Source organism: Pipistrellus kuhlii, unplaced genomic scaffold, assembly GCF_014108245.1.
Source record: "Pipistrellus kuhlii isolate mPipKuh1 unplaced genomic scaffold, mPipKuh1.p scaffold_m20_p_51, whole genome shotgun sequence".
NCBI classification, from domain to species: domain Eukaryota; kingdom Metazoa; phylum Chordata; class Mammalia; order Chiroptera; family Vespertilionidae; genus Pipistrellus; species Pipistrellus kuhlii.
Genome location: NW_023425553.1, coordinates 330808 through 351016, shown reverse-complemented (window position 1 = coordinate 351016; position 20209 = coordinate 330808). Strand labels below are relative to the sequence as shown.

General features: G+C 62.1%; 1 protein-coding gene across 1 annotated transcript; it reads right to left on the bottom strand.

The window, feature by feature from the left end:
- Positions 1-753: 753 nt before the first annotated feature.
- Positions 754-19106, bottom strand: PLXNA3 (plexin A3). Its single transcript, XM_036415686.2, has 33 exons — positions 18792-19106; positions 16229-16853; positions 15142-15681; positions 14026-14208; positions 12942-13070; positions 12772-12872; positions 12340-12463; positions 12100-12256; positions 11924-12023; positions 11643-11757; positions 11270-11470; positions 11035-11131; positions 10468-10658; positions 10244-10389; positions 10048-10168; positions 9555-9691; positions 9293-9463; positions 8482-8575; positions 8159-8398; positions 7935-8078; positions 7621-7855; positions 7389-7531; positions 7047-7303; positions 6886-6952; positions 6653-6799; positions 6408-6567; positions 6211-6314; positions 5906-6002; positions 5439-5629; positions 5160-5329; positions 3725-3937; positions 3381-3531; positions 754-1753 (listed from the first exon to the last, which is right to left on the bottom strand). The coding sequence occupies exons 2-33, from the start codon at positions 16823-16825 to the stop codon at positions 1658-1660; spliced, it is 5619 nt and encodes a 1872-aa protein (XP_036271579.1). The 5' UTR covers positions 16826-16853; positions 18792-19106; the 3' UTR covers positions 754-1657.
- Positions 19107-20209: the final 1103 nt, after the last annotated feature.

Sequence of the window (20209 nt, the reverse complement as noted above, 5' to 3'; positions counted from 1 at the left end):
AATGATCTCCTGGTTCTTAGGCCAACACTTGTGGCGAGCTGGCACAGCCATGGCATACTCAGTCCCAGGGCGCCTTATGTGCCGCACCAGCTCAGCCAGATTCGGTGGGGGTGGTGAAGGATTGAGAAAAGACAGACAAGAGAATGAAAGCTGGGTCTCAGTGGGACGCTGTTTCCCTGATAGGGACCCAGCAGCACTGCGGACTACAAGCCGTGTCTTTATTTTATTTTATTTATTTGTTTTTAAAAATGTATTTTATTGATTTTTTACAGAGAGGAAGGGAGAGGGATAGAGAGCTAGAAACGTCGATGAGAGAGAAACATCGACCAGCTGCCTTTTGCACATCCACCACTGGGGATGTGCCCACAATTAATGTACATGCCCTTAACCAGAATCGAACCTGGGACCCTTCAGTCTGCAGGCCAACGCTCTATCCACTGAGCCAAACCGGCCAGGGCTAAAATTGGGACTTTTTTTTAAAAACGCCACGGGTTGCAGGACAAATTGTTAAAAATCGGGACTGTCCTGCCAAAAGCGGGACCTCTGGTCACGTTACTCTTGAAGGCAGAGCCACCAGCACTTGCTGAAGAGCTGGACATGGCCCTGGATCTCCTTAAATCCCCGGGAATGCTGCAGTGCGTTACCCTTCTCCCACAAAGGCATCCTGCAGCCCCCCGCCTGCTCCCCGTGCTCCCCACCTGCTCTCCGTGTTCCCCGCCCACCCACCTGCGCCGAGAGAAGAACCACGCGGACTCCATTTTCCCAATGTTTAATTAGGAAAAAAAAAATGTACATGAACAAAGGAAAACTCATGCAACAAAAGAGGAGAGGGTGGGATTTCCGGGACCTCGAGATGGGGCCAGATTCCTCCAAAGAGGCAAAAACACAAAGGAGTAAGGCACTGCCGCCTCGGCCCCCTCGGGGCGGGCGCAGAACTGGGCAGCTGAGGATGAGGGTCCAAGGCAAGTCAGACAACACTGAGGAGGTTTGGCAGTAGGGCCGGGAGAAAGTTCTGGAGCCCCAGGCCCAGGTCAGGCCCCGGAACGTCTAGTTACAGCTCTCGGGGGCTTGGAGAGAACGGGGCCCCGTGAGGATGCGCAGTCCAAGTCCCGAGAGGTTTGGAGGGGGCGCTGGGGTCCGGCTGCGGGGCCCCCTTGGCACAGCCACAGTCCGAGGGCAGCTTAGGGTGCATCACCCCAAGCGCTGCTGGTGCCGAGGCCATGGCAAGGGCGAGATGCCAAGGCTGATGGTGTCACAGGGTCGGGACAACTCAAGGAAGAGAATGAGGTTGGCAACATCCCGGGGGGGGAGGGGGTATTTACAGATGGAGGCGGTGAGGCAGAGATAAATTAAATAAATAGGTGGTTGGGGGTATAAATAGTAAGGGGGGCAGGGGCTGTCACACACCTGGGCACAAGGGCAGGAGGCTGGGGGTATTGCTGCTGCTGGGGTGGGGGGCTAGGTCCTGTCACCCCCTCCCCGCCTGCAGGGCCCAAAGCAAGGCACTAATGAAGGGGGTTCGGGGGCACCTTGGCCCGGTGACCTGGCCTGTGCCACCCAATCCCGGGCTCAGCCCTGAGCCCCAGGCGTGAGCCCCCCCTCTCGACAGGACGACGACCAGGACCGGGAAGCCCCCTCCTCACCGGCTCCACCACCCTTAGCTGTTGCTGGACATGAGGCTGATGATCTGCTCCAGCTTCTGGCGCAGCTTATGCTTCCGACAGGAGGCGTCTCTGTCCAGGGCGGTGAGCACCTGCGGGAGGGAGGCCGGAGCTGGGTTCCACGTGGGAGGCGGGTTGATCCCGGGCAAAGCCTTGAGCTCTTCCCTCCCTCCTCACCTCTTCCCTCCCCCCTGCCTTAGCCCATCCCTCCTCACCTCTCCTCTCCCCCCTGCCTCAGTGCGTCCCTCCTCACCTGTGGCCCTATTCCCGTGGGAAAGGCTCCAATCTCTCACCTCTGAGCACACCCTCATCTCCTCCACCCCAGATCCACCTCAGCTGGGTTGTATCCCTCCTCCTCTCTCTCCACAGCCAGAATGCGGCCCTCCCACAAGTGGTCTGGACTTACGGTTCCCGGTCTCCCTTTCTCATCCCCTCTTAATTCATCCCCCCCCCCCCAAAAAAAAAAAAAAAACCTCTCGTTCAGGTCTCCATGATCTTGTCACCGAAGCCAGCCAACATGCTCAGGCCCTCGCTCCTTGACTATCAGCAGCACCTGACAGCTGAGCGCTCGCTCCTCCCTGACCCTCCTCCATGGGGGGCCGGGTTCCTCAGACATGTTCCAGGATCATCTCTGTACTGTTGGGGTCCGTCCCACCCGCTGGCCACCTCCTCTTCTGTCTCTGCTACCTACTCCCTTTCTCCTCTGCCACCTCTGAGTGTCCCAGGCCCCAGAGCTCAGTGTTCGGGTCGCCTCTCCCTCTGCACCCAATCCTGGCCGCCCTGGCTGAGCTCATCCAGGCCCAGCCTTCAGGGCCATGCCCTGGCTCACAAATCCGGATCTTCAGCCAAGAATACATCCTGAAGTCCACACCTCCATGTCCCTTGCCTCCTGCCACCTCCAGTCACAAATCCCACAAGCCCTAGACAGGGCTGTCCATGCCCACCTTCTGGCCCCAACCCCCTCAGCCTGTCCCTCCCAATGCCCCGGCCCTCACCAGAACTTGCCCAACCAGAACTTTGTACTCTAGCCGGTGGCTTCTCTTCTGGGTCCTTTAAATCCCAGCATCAAGGGGGTTGTCATGTGTGCTGGGTCTAGGGGCCTGCTTGGGGGAATGATCATGAGCAATCATCTAACAGATGGGCTCCTGCCTGGTCGGTGTGGCTCAGTGGTTGAGCATCAATCTATGAATCAGGAAGTCCTAGGTTCGATTCCTGGTCAGGGCACATGCCTGGGTTGCGAGCTCCATCCCCAATGTGGGGAGTGCAGGAGGCAGCCCATCAATGATTCTCTCTCATCTTTGAAGTTTCTATTTCTCCCTTTCCCTTCCTCTCTGAAATCAATGATTATATATATATATATATATATATATATATATATATATATATGCCTAATCAAACATTACGGCAGAATGAGTGGTCACAGTGCCACGTACTGAGCAGGCAGTCAGGTGAGTGGTTAGGGGTGGGCAGGCAGGTGAGCAGTTAGGGGTGAGCAGGCAAATAGGCAGGCAGGCTAGCAGTTAGGGTGAGTGGTCCCAGATTACAAGAGGGCACAGGCTGGGATGACGAACCCCCTACCCTGCAAGAATTTCATGCACGGGGCCTCTAGTATTAAAACATAAATAAAAGATGGGCTGCATATCCCTTCTGTCCCCTCCACGTCCTAGTGGCATTCCTCGACTCCCACCAAGCCTCTGTCGCCCCGGGGGCAGCACACACCTCCTGGTGGTACTTGGTGACATAGAAGTAGAGCTCGCTGAGTGCGCTTAGGACACTGAAGTCGCTGGCATGGAGGCGGGACTGCTCCACGAGGTAGGCGTCCATGTCCTGGTCACTGATGGATGCCATCTTTGCAATGTCCCGGTAGTACCTGTTGGGACTCTGAGCTCACACATGCGGGCAGGTGGCACAAACGCCAAAGTCCCCGCCCTGGCTGCCAGGCCAGCCTCTGGGCCTTTTCCCTGTAGTTGGCCCACATCAGAGAAGCCAGCCACAGAGGGGCAGCTCCCCTGGACTGCTCGGTCCCACCTCCCCATAACCTGGGGCCACAAGGCAGGGCCCACCTCTCCACCCAGCTCTTGTAGTTGGGGATGTCCTTGGCGTAGAGCAGCTTGTTGGACGGGGAGTCCTTGCCCAGGCGGTGCTCAGACGTGGAGCAGGAATCCATGAAGGTCTGGGCCACCACCGACAGGCAGGCGTCCGTGATGCTGCTCTTGTGGATGTCGAACACAAACTGTGGATTCTTGATCACGTTCACCCAGAAGCGCAGGGGCAGGCTACATGGACGGACACATCCGCAGCTCCGTCGTCTCCCAGAAGCACCCTCGCAATGCCCTTCCACCCTAACCCTAACCCTAACCCTTCCCCTTCCCCTTCCCCTTCCCCTTCCCCTTCCCCTCCACGGTGCCTGGCTGGCCAGCCCACATCTTGCCCAGAGCAGCAAGAGTGACCCGTTTAGGGTTAACAGCCTTTTCTTTAAGTTTCTCCCAGAGACATAAAGAGTTACCACACAGGGCCCGGCAGGCTTGGCTCAGTGGCTGAGCATCAACCTATGAACCTGGAGGTAATGGTTTGATTCCAGGTCAGGGCACATGCCCAGGTTGCGGGTTCGATCCCCAGTAGGATCGAACCCGCAGGAGGTGGCTGATCAGGAGGTGGCTGATCAGTGATTCTCTCTCATCATTGATGTTTGTATCTTGATCTCCCTCTCCCTTCCTCTCTGAAATCAATAAAAAATATATTTATTTTTTAAAATATTTTTTTATTGCCCTAACTGGTTTGGCTCAGTGGATAGAGCGTTGGCCTGCGGACTCAAAGATTCCCAGATTTGATTCCAGTCAAGGGCATGTACCTTGGTTGTGGGCACATCCCTGGTGCAGGAGGTGCAAGAGACAGCTGGTCGATGTTTCTAACTCTCTATCCCTCTCTCTTCCTCTCTGTAAAAAATCAATAAAATATTTTAAAAAATATATAGGTATATATTTTAATTGATTTTAGAGAGGGAAGGAGAGGGAAAGAGATATAGAAACATTCATGAGAGAATCATGGATTGGCTGCCTCCTGCATGCCCCCTACTGGGGATTGAGCCCGCAACCTGGGCATGTGCCCTTGACTGGAATCAAACCCGGAACACTTCAGTCCGAAAGCCGATGCTCTATCCACTGAGCCAAACCGGCTAGGGCTAAAAATATATTTCTTAAAAAAAAAGCTACCCCATGGGCTGAGCTAGCAGCATCTCTGCCCCAGGCAAGGCCCCGAGGGCTAAGGGCCACTGCTGGGTACTGGCCCCACTACCCCAGCCACATGCTCTACAGCGCCCACCTCCGAATTGCGCTCACTCGCCCCCTTTGCTTGCTGCCACCTTGGATGCTGGTCCTCCTGCCTGGACAACCACTCCAGCTCCCATCGGTTGCCCAGACTGAGTCTTGGCAAAGCCAGCAGCCTCTTCCGACCACCCACCCCTAGAGGGGCCAGCAGCAGGAGGGAACGGGGCAGTACCAGTTGCTCTTCCAGGTGTGGCGCACGTCAGGGTCGCTGATCTGGCGCTGGTCGGCCTGCTCATCGAGGAAGTCGAACATGTACTTGATGGCCAGGGGCAGGGCCGAGCCCCGGTGAGCCGTGCTGAACACCGTCTCAAAGAGGTCGTCCACGAACTTCTGCAGCGTGCCCTGCAGGGGGACAGCAAACATGAGGGAGCCGGGTCGGGGTGTCCCCACAGCGGGATAGAGGGGGTCGGAGGCTTGGCAGTGAGCAGGGTGGCACGGGGCAGGCCCGCACCTTGGTGGCCAGCAGCCGCGTCAGGTAGATCTCGGAGACCATCTTGCTGCCACGGTCCCCCTCGCGGTGGTCTGCGTGGTCGTGGTTCTTCACCAGGTGCCACAGCTTGGTGCCCGTCTCCTGGTCAGGCGTGATCATGGGCGCCCGCGAGCGGAGGCTGTCGGGGCTGCTGGCTGTGCGGAGCAGGCTCTCTGGGGCAGAGGACCAGTCGGCCCCTTAGGCATCGGGGCCCCACCAGCCACTGCTGGGCACGCTTACCCCTCCGTGTCGTGGGGGCCCAGCAGGCTGAGGGGACCCGTATGCTCTTGCTGGCCCACCCCACTACTAAGCTCTAAGGAATGGCAGACCTTCCAATGCCAAGGCCCAGGGAAGCCACCGGAGCCAAGCTGGCTGCTCCGACAGGGGCTCCCTGTGACCTCAGTCACAGCCTCACAGGGCACAGGGAGGCCACCACACAGGACACCTACCGTAGCGGCTGAGGGAGCGGGTAAAGGTGAAGGAGTTGGCCATGTTATAGGCGGACACTTGTTTGGGCACCAGTGCCACCAAGGAACCATCTGTCACCTGGAGACCCCAGAGAGAAAGGGGGCAGTGCAGGCAGCCGAGGAGCCTGGGGGCCCAGGTCACCCGCTGTCCAGACCCTGCAGGGTGTACAGAATGGCTCCCGAGGCTCCCCAACGGGGGAGGGAGCAGCGACCCTGCTCCTGTGTCACCAGGGCAGGCCCACAGCTCCCAGGGGGGCCCGGGGGTGGGCAGGGCCCCGGCTCCTCACCTGGTAGTGGGCCAGCGAGTTGACCCTCTTCCAGTCACACTCGATCTTGGTGGTGACGTCCTCATCCTGGAGGATGATGCGGGCCATGCGGCCCTGGCGCCACTCTGCGGGCCACAGACAGCCCGTGAGATCCTGCCCGGTGTCCCCGGAGACCCCGGAGGACAGGGTCCAGGGAGGGAGGAGAGGGGAGGCCTCACCCAGGTCCATGTCCTCGGCCTTGGGGCGCTGGGAGTAGGGGATGCCCTTGTACACGGCGTCTAGCAGCTTGTCTTTGGCCTGGGTGATGCTGTCGCAGTTGAGAACCTTCACGGGGACCTGGGCGCTGCCCTCGCTCTCTGGGCACACGCAGTACAGGGTCTGTGGGCGAGGAGATGTGCAGGGCAGGTCCTGGGCCAGAACCTCCCCCCCTGCCTGAGCTCCACCCACCGGGCTCCCCACTCACCAGCGTCTTGTAGTCAATCTGCTGCCGAATGAGCTTATCCTCGCTCAGGGAGTAGCGCGCCTCGCCCGTGATGGCGTCGATGGGGCCCTTCTCCATCTGCTGCTTGATGGCGCAGTAGAGCAGGAAGAGGGGCTCCCCCGCGCACTCCTGCAGGGACAGCGGGCACGTGGCTGCCTGTCCTGTGGCCAGCTGCCTCCCCGCCCCCCTGCCCGCAGCCCCCCTGCCCGGCGCACCTTCAGAAACTTATGCAGCAGGAACGTGAACCAGTTGGTCAGCATCTTCTCGGCCACCGACTCCGTCCTAGGGCGCAAAGGTTACTGGGGCCCTGGCCGGGCAGGGCTGGGGCGGCTCGGGGGGCAGGCTGGCGGAGGACGGGGCTGGGGTCGAGTCGTACCTGCGCAGCAACAGCTTCGGATGGTTCTTGCTCTCCAGGTTCTTCTCGATGAGGTCCGCCAGCAGCTGCTTGAGCAGCCCGGTGGCGTAGTCGAGGCGGCTCTGCAGGGCCACCATGGTGAGCGAGGCCACGGTGCCACGGTCCCGCATGGAGAAGCTGCTCTGGGCCTCCAGCGTGTGGATGAAGGTGAGCACGAAGGCGCGGCTGTGCAGCAGCTGCCCGAACAGGCGCAGGGCCTTCTCGACGTTAGGGGGCGTCTGTGAGGGACAGGGGGGTGCGTCAGATGGTGGTGCGGCGGCCCTGGGGGGTGGCAGGGCGAGGGCAGGCCGGGCGGGGGCTCACGTCCAGCTCTTTGAGCACCGGGTGGGCCTCGATGCCCGGGAAGAGCACGCGCACTGCGTAGGTGCGGTAGTCCAGGAACGGGATCTGCACCACGTCCATGTGGTTCGTCAGCTCATTGATGTCCGTCTGCAGCTCGGCGAAGGCTGGGCGGGGCCGGGAGGCAGAGTGAGCAGACCAAGAGGAGGCCGGGACCCCGCACCCCCGCCCTGCCCCGCACCCCCGCTGCAGGCACCTTCCTTGCATTCCAGAGCCACGCGGGACTCCAGGTTGTCCATCTGGAGCTGGAGCCGCTTGAGCGTGCGGTCCGCGTCCTGAGTCTTGCGCTTGTAGGCGACCAGCACGGCCGTGATGGCCAGCAGCAGGAGCCCGCCCCCGGCCGCCAGCCCCACCATGGCCGGCAGGGTGAGCGCCCGCTCGGCGGTTATGTGCAGGGTGCCCAGCCAGAACTCCAGGCCACCCACCAGCACCTGGGAAAGAGGCTCACCGTGAGCTGGCCCCCGCCCCCGCCCCCACAGGCCCCTGGCGGCCTTCCCACCCCCTACCCACCATGACAGGCTGCCGGCCCGTCTGGCTGGGGGAGTCACACAGGAGCTGCGTGTCCGAGACGGTGAGCGCACATGGCTGGCCCCCGATCAGCACGGTGTAGTTGAGGCGGGAGCTGCCCGCTGCCGCGGGAATCAGGTTCTTGCCCTGTGTGTGGAAGGCACAGTCAGCCAGGGGCCCCCCTAGCCCCCGCTCCGCACCTCCCAGCCCCTGCGCCCCACCAGCACCTTCAACACCACGTGGGAGCCAGGTTTGACATCCAGGACGCCGGAGGGCCCAAGCGGCTCGAAGCTGGGGTCAGGGTAGTAGGTGAAGGAGGACCGGTTGAGGGAGCGGGCTGTCTGCACATGGTCCAGCAGGAAGCCAAACTCATCAGGGTGCTCGCCCTGGGCCCGTGGCTGGGGCCGCCCCGGGAAGATGCCAGGGGCCTTGCACAGCATGGCGGTGTCGTTGATAACCTGGCACGTCTGTGTGGACAAAGGCAGGCAGTCCAGCACAGGAGACCAGGCATGGCAGGGGCAGGGGCGGGGCGAGGGCAGCTGGCACTCACATTGGTGGTCTCGATGCCTCGGTACTTGGCCCGGACTCGGGGCTCTTGGACTGTCAGCAGGTGGGTCCCGCTGACAGTGATGGCAGTGCTTCCGCTGGGGACAGGGAGGAGGGGCCTCAGCCTCTGTCCCCCAGTGTCCCCAGCCCAGCCCGGGAGAGCTATGAAGGCTGCAGTGGAGCCTGGGGCCTCCCACACCTCAGGTCGCTGAGTGGGTGCCAGGTGCTCTGTCAGGAGGACCCTGCCCCCTCTGCCAACAAGGGCTCAGGCTTTTGTATTTTTTTTTAACATATTTTATTGATTTTGCACAGAGAGGAAGAGAGAGAGATAGAAACATCGATGTGAGGGAGAAACCTCGATCAGCTGCCACCTGCACACCCCCCACTGGGGATGTGCCCGCAACCAAGGTACATGCCCTTGACCGGAATCAAACCTGGGACCTTTAAGTCCACAGGCTGACGCTCTATCCACTGAGCCAAACCGGTTTCAGCAGGGCTCAGGTTTAATATAGTTTTATTATTGATTTCAGAGAGAGGGAGAGGGAGAAAGAGAAACATTAATAATGAGAGGGAATCATTGATTGGCTGCCTCCTGCGTGTCCTTTACTGAGGACCAGGCCCACAATCCAGACATGTGCCCTGACCGGGAATCAAACCGCGACCTCCTGGTTCATAGGTCGATGCCCAACCACTGAGCAACACCGGCCGGGCTAAGGGCTCCAGCTTGGAGGAGGTGTAATCTGATGTCCAAGGGCCCAGCCATCTGGCAAGGCCCCAGGACAGGAGCTTGGGGACCGTTCTCTCCGGGGTCTTACTTGATTATACTCCAGGTGGGCTCCAGGCGAGTGACGGTAGGGTCCTGGGTGTAGGTGTAAAGAACTCCGGGGCTGGAGATGTTGGCACGGTCAATGGCCAGGGTGATGGGGGCCTGGCTGGGGCCCAGGGTGGAAACGGGCGAGATACACACGATCGCTTCGGCATCCCTCCTACATGCAAGTGGAGAGCTTTGAGCAGGTGACTCGGGGCCCTCGCCGGGCAACCAGATGCCCATCCCAAGACCGGCAGGGCCCTACCCACCTCACAAACTGGCACTCGCCATCCCTCACGATCACCGTGACAGTGCTGCCGGCGTCCAGAGAACTTCCCGAGATGGTGAGCCTTGTGCCCCCGGAGGCCGGGCCCCGGATGGGCCGCACGCGGTCGAATGTTGGGGTCTGTGGGAGAAGCAACCCTGAGGGGAGGGAGGGGGCAGCCCAGTGCGGGTCCTGCGCCCTCAGAAGGGGTGGGTGGCTGAGGCTGGTGTGGCTCGGTGAATAGAGCGTTGGTCTGCGGACTGAAGGGTCCCAGGTTCGATTCCGGTCAAGGGCATGTACCTTGGTTGCGGGCACATCCCCAGTGGGGGAGGGGGGTGCAGGAGGCAGCTGATCGATGTTTCTCTCTCATCTGTGTTTCTAACTCTCTATCCCTCTCCCTTCCTCTCTGTAAAAAAATCAATAAAATATGTTTTTTTAAAAAGAAAAAAGAAAAAAAAGAAGGGGTGGGTGCGGGAAGGGCCGGGCGGATCACGCACCACAAAGCTGTAGAGCTGCTCGGATTGCGTGCGGAAGTCAGCATAACAGTCGCCTACACACAGCTCCACGGGCCCCGGCGGCGGGCTGGGCACCAGCGACTCCTCCATCTCACACACGATCCTAGGGGACAGGGGACAGCCAAGGTCAGGGCCAGCCTCGGAGCAGCAGCCTGGGCCCCCGCGCAGCCGCACTCACCTCTCGGCGCTGATGTACTCAGCGGGGATGGAGTTGCAACGCACGCCTGCCACCCGGAGACCCACCTCCCGGTAGGTGAGGCCTAGGTTCTCCCCCTCGATGGTGACTCGCGTGCCCCCCTCCTTGGGCCCCATGAGCGGGTGGATCTGAGGAGCAGGACAGAAGGTGATAGGGCGGAGCCAGACCGCTGGGTGCCTCGGATGCGGGAGGGGCGGGGGGCTCACCTGGGTGATGCGGGGGTGGCTACAGCGCGTGCCCTTCTGGCTCGGGTGCATCCAGTTGGTTTTGGGCGCTGGGCAGTGGGCACGCAGCTGGCACCTGTGCTCCGAGACGCACCAGCCACAGCTGAAGCGGGGGTCGGCCTTGAGGCAGAGGCCACAGCTGGGGCGCTGTGCCCAGCATTTATACAGGACAGCTGCGGACACAGGGGGCGCTGCTGGGGCAGGCCGTGGGGAGCCAGGGCCACTAAAGGTCCCCCTGTTAGACCTGGCCCCTGCTCGTGCCAACTCTGCCCCAGGAGGCAAGCTCCTCTGCCCCCTCTTTTTTTTTTTTTTTTTAAATACATTTTTATTGATTTCAGAGAGGAAGGGAGAGGGAGAGAGATAGAAACATCAATGATGAGAGAGAAGCATTGATCGGTTGCCTCCTGCACGCCCCCCACTGGGGATCAAGCCCGCAACCCGGGTATGTGCCCTGGACCAGGAATCGAACCGTGACCTCCTGGTTCATAGGTCGACGCTCAACCAGTGAGCCACGCTGGCCAGGAACCTCTGCCCCATCTTGCCCCTCACCTCGGAAGGTGGCAGGCTTGTCAATAGGGAAGTCTCCATCCCAGACCACAGAGAAGTCCAGCTCGATGTCACCATACTCGTCACCTTCGTAGGAGTACTGGGGGAGAGGGACCACGACCCCTCAGAAGGTGTCCTGAGCTGGACACAGGCCAGGGAGATGGGGTGCACAGGCCGGGGGAGTGGGGCACAGGTGGGGGTGCGGGGCACAGGCGGGGGCAGGACTGCAGGGCCGCACCGAGGCGTTCTGGCACTGCACGCTGCTGCTGTTGAACCGCACGGCGGGCACGCGCTGCTGCCGGCCCTGGACCCGCACCACGCACTCGTAGTTCTTCTGGCCCGACTGTGGCTGCGGCAGGTTCTTGGCCCGCAGCGTGAGGGGCTGCATGACGCCCACCGGGATCAGGAGGTCCCCGCTGGGCAGGATCTCAGGGCAGCCCTTGGGGAGGAGGGAGAGCGCCCGTCAGCCACGCACCAGCTGCTGCCATCCTGGCCCAGCGGGGCGCCGGCCCCGCATTGAGAATCAAAGGAACCAAAGGAGAATCAAAGGCAGAGAAGCCAGAGGCCAGCCCCCCCCTCGCACCCCCCGCCCCGCGCGGCACCCGCCTCACCTCCGGGCTGTGGACCCTTCCCTCCTGGAAGGAGCACTCGTGGGGGTGGCTGGTACACACGTGGCGGTACTTACACCAGTGGCAGGGGTAGGGGCTGCCAACGCAGGACATGCACCTGGGTGGCAGGGAGGAGAAAGGCTTCAGAAACAATACAGAAGGCCAGGCTGCCCCCTCGCCACCCCTCCCAGGGGACAAAGGGGAAACAAAGGAAGAAGGCGCCAGGGCCCATGTGAGGCCTGCACGGCGACATGGGGGCAGAGGTCAGCAAGGCCGCTACTCACGACTGATGGACGCTGCAGTTGTAGAAGACAAAGTCGGTCCCGGCGAAACGCACGCCCGTCTCCTTGGAGAGCAGCTGCAGCCGCACAGTGCGCGTGGCCCCTGCAGCAAGGCCAAGGGCAGCCGTGAGGCAGCCGGGGACGGAGAGCGCCCCCTCCCGAGCAGCCCAGCCACTGACCGTGCCCCCTGGTGAGAGCCCGGAGCTCCTGGAGAGAGGGCGAGGGGCAGCGCAGCTCCCCGGAGGGCAGCAGGACGGCCTCGTTCTCCGCCGCCTCCTCGAAGGCACAGCTCACGCCCGCGCTGAGGTCTGGCACGTTATGCATGGTCACAGTCAGCTGCGGGAGGCAGGGGGCTCAGCGGGAGGCATCCCTCAGCACACGCCTGCCCCCACGCCCTGCTTGCAAGCCACCCCACTCACCTGCACCCCAGGCGACGTCACGGACACGTTGTTGGGCCGGACCCGCACCTGGACACACTTGCTCAGCTCCTCCGCAAAGCCGTGCGGGGCCGAGGCGCCTGGGCAGGCCCCTTTTCGGCAGCATCTGCGTGGGGTCAGCCAGAGCCCATCCCGCATCTGCCCGGGAGGGTCTGTCCAAGGCTCACTGGGAGCCTGGGGGGAGGGGGACAGCGGGCCCAGCCACAGCGCCTTGGCCCACGGTGTGGAGGGTCTGCTTGCCAGCTGGAGACTGCGGGAGGGGAGGGAGGGGGAGGCCGCAAGGGCCGGGCTGGGAGGCGTGAGCATGCGGGTGAGGGCAGGTGCCGCCCTCCCTAGCCGACACGCCTGGTGGCTCCTCCTGGGAGCAGAGTGTCCCTGAGCCATGGTCACCTCCCGGCCCGCCTGGTCTCTCACCTGTGCTGCAGCACGCACCAGCCGCAGTGCGGGTCCCTGGAGCCCAGGCAGGCCGCACAGCTCGAGTATTGCTCGCAGGTCTCCACCGGGAGCTGGCTCACCTGGGGACAGCCTCGTCAGCACCCGCCCCGTCGCCCCGCAGCCGCCCGCCGCCACCGCCTCGGGCCCACCTGCTTCTCACTCAGGAGGTAGATGTGCCGGTGGTCGGGGCTGAAAAGCAGGTCCCGGAGTATGGGGCTGCCGTCCACCACGGGCACCGTCTCGTACAGGTGGGCGTCCTGGGAGCCATCAACTCGGACCTGGGGCCACAAGACCGGGGAAGAGGGACGACAGGCGACTTCCCAAGTTGTGGCTGAGCCGAAGCCAGGGCCCTGGCTCAGCACTTGAACTTCCCCTGACCCCGCGGTCCCCAGGGGCTGGGGACGGAGGGCTCAAAGGCCAGCCCCTGGAGGTCCTCGGAGGTGACTCAGCCAGCCAGAAAGCACTCCCAGGAGATAGAGACAGAGATATTGGTGTCCAGGGCTGGGTTGCAGGGGTGACCTCCAGAGGGGAAGAGGGTTTCAGGGTGATGACAATGTTTTGGAATGAGACGGTGGTAAGGGGTGGTTAGGGTTGCACAACTCTGCGAACTTACTAAAAGCCCTGGAATGTATGCTGTAAGCAGGGGAAGCGTATGGGGTGGGAATTATACCCCAAGGGAGCAGGCTCGGCCCGAGACCTTAGCCACCCACACCTCCCCCGCCCCTTGGGGATAGCTCTGCCATCGCCTGGCAAACAGGATGAGGAGCGGAAGCCGCCCTGACTCCTGTCCCTTTAGGACACGCCAGAGGTCCCAGGAACCCGTCTCCCCATGTCCCACCAGCCCGGGTCCTGGATCAGCAGCAACCAAGGCCCCACTGCACAGGAACGGACAGGAGGGTAAAGACGGTTATGTCCGCATCCATTTGACTAAGGATCTAGCAACGATGGCCAACCACGGCCATCTGCTCTCCTGCAGGGACGCCCCAAGACAGGTCTGGTCTCTGTTCCCACGGCCATAGCAATCGAATCCGGGACCCAAAGCCAGCATGGGTGCTGGGAGGGGTGGATGGCTGTGGGGGCTGTTCCTGGGGCCCAGCCTGGGAAGTCCCCCCTCCCCTACGGGCCGTGTACTGTCCGGGCCCTCACAGGGCTCTTCTGCACATTCTTGTCTCTACTCCTCATGCCATGTCTTGTCTGCCCCCACATGTACATGCCAAGGGGGCCAGGGCGTACCTTCTTCAGACTGCCACTGCGCGTGCCAATGAAGACCACGGAGTGCTGGTGGTAGGTGTAGGCGGCCACACTAGCCATGCCGTCAGTGCTGTCCGCCAGCAGGGGAAGCCCCTCAATCACGTGCAGGCCTCCCAGCGGCTGGTTCAGCACCAGCCCGCAGAAGTTCCCATTTATCTGCATGGGCTGGGAAGATAGCGGGAATGCGTGTGAGAGTCGAAGCTTGGGGGGGAAGGGGGGCCAGCAGTTGGACAGAGGCCACGAGACCCCACATTAGGGGAGGAAGCAGGATCTGCAAGTTGTTCCCCACCAGCTAAAACCAAGCCCTTGCCCTGGACCCCATGGGAATTGGGGACTGAGGAGGCAGATGCAGGAAGGAGATGGCGGAGGGAGGTGGAAGGAGTGGGTGCGGGAGTGGGAAAGGAGAGCGATGCCTGGGCCTGCAAGTGGTTGAGCATTGCCCTAGGAACCAGGAGGTCTTGGTTCAATTCCGGGTTAGGACATATACCCGGATTGCAGGCTTGATCCCCAGGGTAGGGTATATAGGAGGCAGCCAATCAATGATTCTCTCTCATCATTGATGTTTCTGTCTCTCTCTCTCCCTCTCCCTTCCTGTCTGAAATCAATAAAAAGGGCAGGCCAAAACCGGTTTGGTTCAGTGGATAGAGCGCTGGCCTGTGGACTGAAGGGCCCCGGGTTCGATTCCAGTCAAGAGCATGTACCTTGGTTGCAGGCACATCCCCAATGGGGGGTGTGCAGGAGGCAGCTGATCGATGTTTCTCTCTCATGGATGTTTCTAACTCTCTATCACTCTCTCTTCCTCTCTGTAAAAAATCAATAAAATATATATTTTTTAAAAATGGCAGATGTTCGCTAACTCATTGAGGGACACTCGGGAGATGGAACAAGAAGCAGCAAACTGGGGATGGATGGAGGCGCAGGAAGAGGGAGAGAGGGAGGCATGATCCACAAGCAGAGAGTGGGCGCCAAGAGAGCTGGTGAGAAGGCAGGCAAGGGGAGGAGGAGGAGCAGCAGCAGACGCAGGGAGAGGATGAGAGGGGACAAGCGTCCCTGAGCGGGAGAAGCAGAGGTGCCAGGGCTGAAGCCCGCTGCGCTCACGGTGTTGATGCAGGGCAGTTCCTTGTTGAGCAGCCAGGGCAGGGCCAGCGTGCCCTCCCCCCGATAGCACGACTGGATGCGGCGCCGGATGTGAGCGTTGATGGTGCTCAGGGTGAAGAGGCAGAGCACGGTCTGCCGGGGCGGGCTGGCCCGGTTCTTCTGGCCCTGGGAGAAGATGGTGAAGAGGACGTCCTCGTCAGCGGGCACGCCCAGGGCCTGGGCCAGCAGCAGGCCGGGCTTGGCCAGGTGCGCGCTCTGCACCAGGCGGTACTCCACGCCGCGCCAGGAGCAGCCGATGGGGAACTCCACGTAGGAGTAGAACTCCGAGTCCCCGGCGCACATGCGCACGATCTTGGACGTGAAGAACTTCTCGCCCGCCGTGTCCAGCAGCGTCTGCTGCGTGTCCAGCTGCAGCGTCAGGAAGTACACGAAGGAGGCGCTCACGAAGCCGTAGATGTAATAGATGTCAAAGGCAGGGTACAGGGACAGGGTGTCGGAGGGGATCTTGATCTGCGAGGAGACAAACTCATCCTGGTACACCTGGAGGGCGGGTCGAGGAGAAGGCAGGGGTGAGACCTGGCTCTGTCACCTACCTCCCAAACTTGGGCCTCTCAGCCCCCCAACATGGTTCCCCCGGGGCTTCCCTCGTGACCTCCCCTGCCCCACACAGTCATAGGAGCCCAGCCCAGCCCCATCCTGGGCCTCAGCCCAGCCTCCTGTCTTTTTTATTTATTATTATTTTTACAGAGAGGGAGAGGGATAAAAAGTTAGAAGCATCGATGAGAGAGAAACATTGATCACCTGCCTCCTACACACCCCCACTGGGATGTGCCCACAACCAAGGTAAGTGCCCTTGACCGGAATCAAACCCGGGACCCTTCAGTCCGCAGGCCAACGCTCTATCCACTGAGCCACACCGGTTACGGCCCATCCTCCTGTCTTTAGGAGCTTGTCCCCTCTAGGACCTGGGCTCTCCTGGAGGTGGAGCCAGGACAGAGTGCAGGCGGGAGGGACCCAGGTGCTGGCTCTCCAGGGGCTGGAGGAGAGGCGAGGGGAGGAGGGGGAACGGACAGGCAGGCTCACCCACCAGACTGAACATGTCGGCACTGTCCTCGTCGCTGATGAGCTTGCGGGAGCTCAGGGTGGGGAAGTACTCAGACTTGCCGTCCACGGCGGTGCCCACGAACAGCTTGCTGGGCCCCTGACCCTGCTCCACGATGACCCCGGCCATGGAGTCGGGCTCCTGGGCCCCCGACAGGTAGTGCTCCTTGCGGTGGTGGGGCTCGCCCAGCTTGAAGAGGTCGTCCAGGCGCAGGAACTGGCAGATGCCTTGCCAGATGCTGCCGCAGGCCACCAAGCGGCGGGCCGCGTAGTCTATGAGCAGCAGCTTGTTCACGTTGTCCACGGGCGCCAGGCGGTGGGTGCACACGCGCATACTGGGGGGCGGGTAGCAGCGAGCGTTGTCCTCGACGGGCCCCGTGACGTGGGCCCGCAGCTCGGTCAGGTTGGGAGCCAGCTTGAAGACCCGGTTCACTGCCCCCACAAACACCTCCCCGGTCACCCGGTGCACAGCCAGGTGGGTGAGGGTGGTGTCTGTCACTGAGAAGGCGGTGAAGGGCCTGCTGCCACCCAGGGCCCCCCCCATGGCAAGGAGGAGCAGCGGGAGGAGGCACACAGTGGGCATGGCCGGCGGCTGCGCTCCAGGGAAGAGCCTGAGGAGAGATGGGGAGTGCCCAGTGAGAGGCCCCTGGCCCAGGCTGCAAACTCTCTCTCTCTGCCCCGGGACCCCCAGCAGGGTAAGCTCCGTGCCACAGTGGGTGCGAGTCACTCGTTCACCCACCACCATGCCAGAGCCGGAGCCCCAGATGGTGACCTCGGCTGGGAGAGAGAGGAGGGGCCTCCAGCAGGGCGAGGGAGTGAGCAGAGAGCGCAGGCAGGCTTGGGGGCCATCAATCATCCCCCACCCCCCAACCCCCCAGCCCTGGAAAGGAGCCAGGAGGCCTCGCCTCAACTGGGCCACACCCAAGGGGGCAGCAGAGCCAGATGCTGGCAGAGGCATCCTGGAATGCGCCCCGGACACCAGATCCCAGAGCCGAGGGCTGGCCGCACACAAGAGCCACAGCCGGCAAACCCCAGGCCACAGAGACGCCCCACGCCCAAGTTGGGGGAAGGGGGAAGGCAGGGAGAGAACAATCACCAGCGGGGGGAGGGTAGGGAGTGGGGGGGGGGACACCACTCCAGAGTGGCATTGCCACCAGGGGCCTCAGGACAGAGGTCTGGGGCATCAAGGCCTAAGACTGGACCCTGTGCCACCACCACACTCCCACTGCTGGCCCCAGCTGCCTCCTCAGCCCGAGGGCCTCCCTCGGCCGGCTGTCCAGGAGCCTGCTGTCTGGCCTACCGATCCAACACAAAGCCAAGTCTCGCCTGCTCTCTCCCCCCCACCCCCCACTCCCCAACCAGGCACCACCGAGACAGACATAAGTCAGGCTCTGCTCAGGCACAGCCAGATGGCCCGGGCAGCCCCGTGCGGCTCTCCGTCCAGATCCAGAGGTTGGCTGGAGGAGGAGAGGTGCCAGGGGGGGGGGCCCACGGAACCCCATTGAAAGGGGATCACAGTCCTCAAATAGAGACTTTGGGGAAATGGGGTCCGGGCTGTAAGGACAGCACGCAGCTTGCCAGAGTCTTCACCCCCCAGGCCACACCCAGCTCTCCTGCCACATCCAGGTGGCAAACACAGCACGGCAGTGTCATAGCAGCCACCGGGGCAGCCACCAAGGCAGGGCTTAGCGCTGCCCTCTCAGTGCCCAAGCCCAAGGGAGACGCCAGGTACCCAGCTTCAGGGAGGGGGAGGGCCGGGGGGGTGTGTGTGCCAGGAGCCAAACCAGGGAGGTGCAGAAGAGAGAACAGAAAAGAAAAAAATGCATTTGCTAGAACAAGGAGCAGGCCCAGCTGGAAACGGCAAAGTTTCAGCTCAGCCCGATCACCTTTCAGGGGCTCTTTTGTCAGGTTGGCATATGAGACCCCTAACGCAACAGCCAGAGAAGAAAGAAAGGCGAGAGGGAAGCGAGGCCGCAGCGCACCCTCACCTCCTCCGCACCCCGCGGGGACACAAGCAGAGGAATGGGGGCCGGGACAGGTCAGGGGGAAGGCCTGGGGAGGCAGGATTTGTATCCCAAGCACCCCATGCCAACTTCCACCTGTAACTGGGAGCCTGGGGCGTCGCACGCACGCACACCCCTCCGCTACAGCCCAGGGAGGAGACCGGCCCTCGCAGGGACATGGCTCCAGCGCCCCTTCCCCAGTGCTCCCAGTGCCCGCGATGCCCCCACCGTGGTGTTCGCCAGGCTCGCCCTGCCCCCACCAGGGGCATCGCTCGCCCGACCCACGGGGACCCTAGTGGATGGAGGCGCCACAGCAGTCCTCGGAGAGGCCGCTCCTCCGCCACAAAGGGTCCCGGTTGGGTAGGGGGGCTGGGCTCGGCGTGGACGTCCCTGCCGGAGCGGGGCATGGGGGATCCGTCAGGCCTGCGCCCGAGGAGCAGGAGGGAAGGTGGGGCCCCACCCCGCCAAGGCCCACGGAACCCTCGGGCTGCCCGAACCCCAGAACAGGCTGCCCCCCGCGGGCGGCGGGGGATGGCGGCCACCTACCTGCCCCTCCGCCGCCGCCTCTGGCTCCGGGTGGCCGCCCACCAGCCACGTGGACGCGTCCCCGAGCCCCACACCGGCTCCGATGGCGCGCCCCCGCCGCCGCCCTCTGCCCGGGTCCCGACCACCGAACCCGCCGCCGCCGCCCACACACTGGGCAGGCCCCCGGCCGTCGGGGCCTTTTAAACCCGGACCGTACCACCGCGCTGGGCGGGGGCGCCCGCGGAGGGCCGGGCGGCGGGGCGCAGGGGCCGGGGCCGCTCCTCTCCGGGGTCTGGGGGGAGGCTCAGCGCACAGCCCGGGCCTCGGCAGCGGCAGGGATCCCCGCCCGACGAGCTGACCCCCCCACACTCGCACAATGGCCGCGTCCGCAGCGCGCGCCTCTCCCCCCCTCCCCACCCGCTGCCTCGGGCAACCCTGGGACCCGCTCGCACCCACGCCACACCCCCTCGGGCCCGGGGCTGCGCACGGCGGACTCGGGGGCGCGCCGGCCCCGCCCCGCCCCGCCCCGGCGCCCGGAGACGCACCGGGGTCACCTGCTGCCTCACCTGCTCCCTGACCCCTCAGGTGCACCCTGGCTTAGGACACGCTCCCCGCAACGGTCCATAACCTGGAGGGCCTGGGAGTATTATAATAATGTGCAAAAGGCCAGCACAAGGACTCGAGAGCTGTCACCTTTTATACTTGGCCCCTTCCCCAGCCAGAGACGGGAGGGGGCGGGGGGGAGACTGGGGATTTCATTCCCTTACGCCCCCCCCCTTTTTTTTCCTTTTTAAACAGATTTGAGGTATAATTCATCTATCATGTAAGTCACACATTAAAAATGTGACGGTCTCCTGGTCAAAGGTTGAGATTTCTCTCCTCCAACATGGCTCAAGACAACTCTCCAAAGACAATGAATGGTACATGAAGCCACGCTGAATCCACAGGAGATCAATTGAAAATTCTCATCAAAGCCCCAAGGGCGTGGCTCAGTGGTTGAGCGTGGACCTATGAACCAGGAGGTCACTGTTCTATTGCCAGTCACAGTTCTATTCCCAGTCAAGGCACATGCCCGGGTTGTGGGCTGGATCCCCAGTGTGGGGAGTTCAGGAGGCAGCCTACCAGTGGTTCGTTCTCTCTCTCTCTCTCTCTCTCTCTCTCTCTCTCTCTCTCTCTCTCCCTCCCTCCCTCCCTCCCCTCCCTTCCTCTCTGAAATATATATATATATATATATATATATATATATATATATATATATAATCCTCATCAAAGCATTCAACCAAAAACCTTACCCAGCTTGCTTTAGAAATCAACACTAAAGAGTCTAGAATCCAGATTTGGTTTTAGAATCGAGCTAGGCACCGAATCCAGAGAAGATCACAACCTGAGGAGGACTTAGAAGCAAGACTCAAAGGACAGCAGAGCCGAAACCGGTTTGG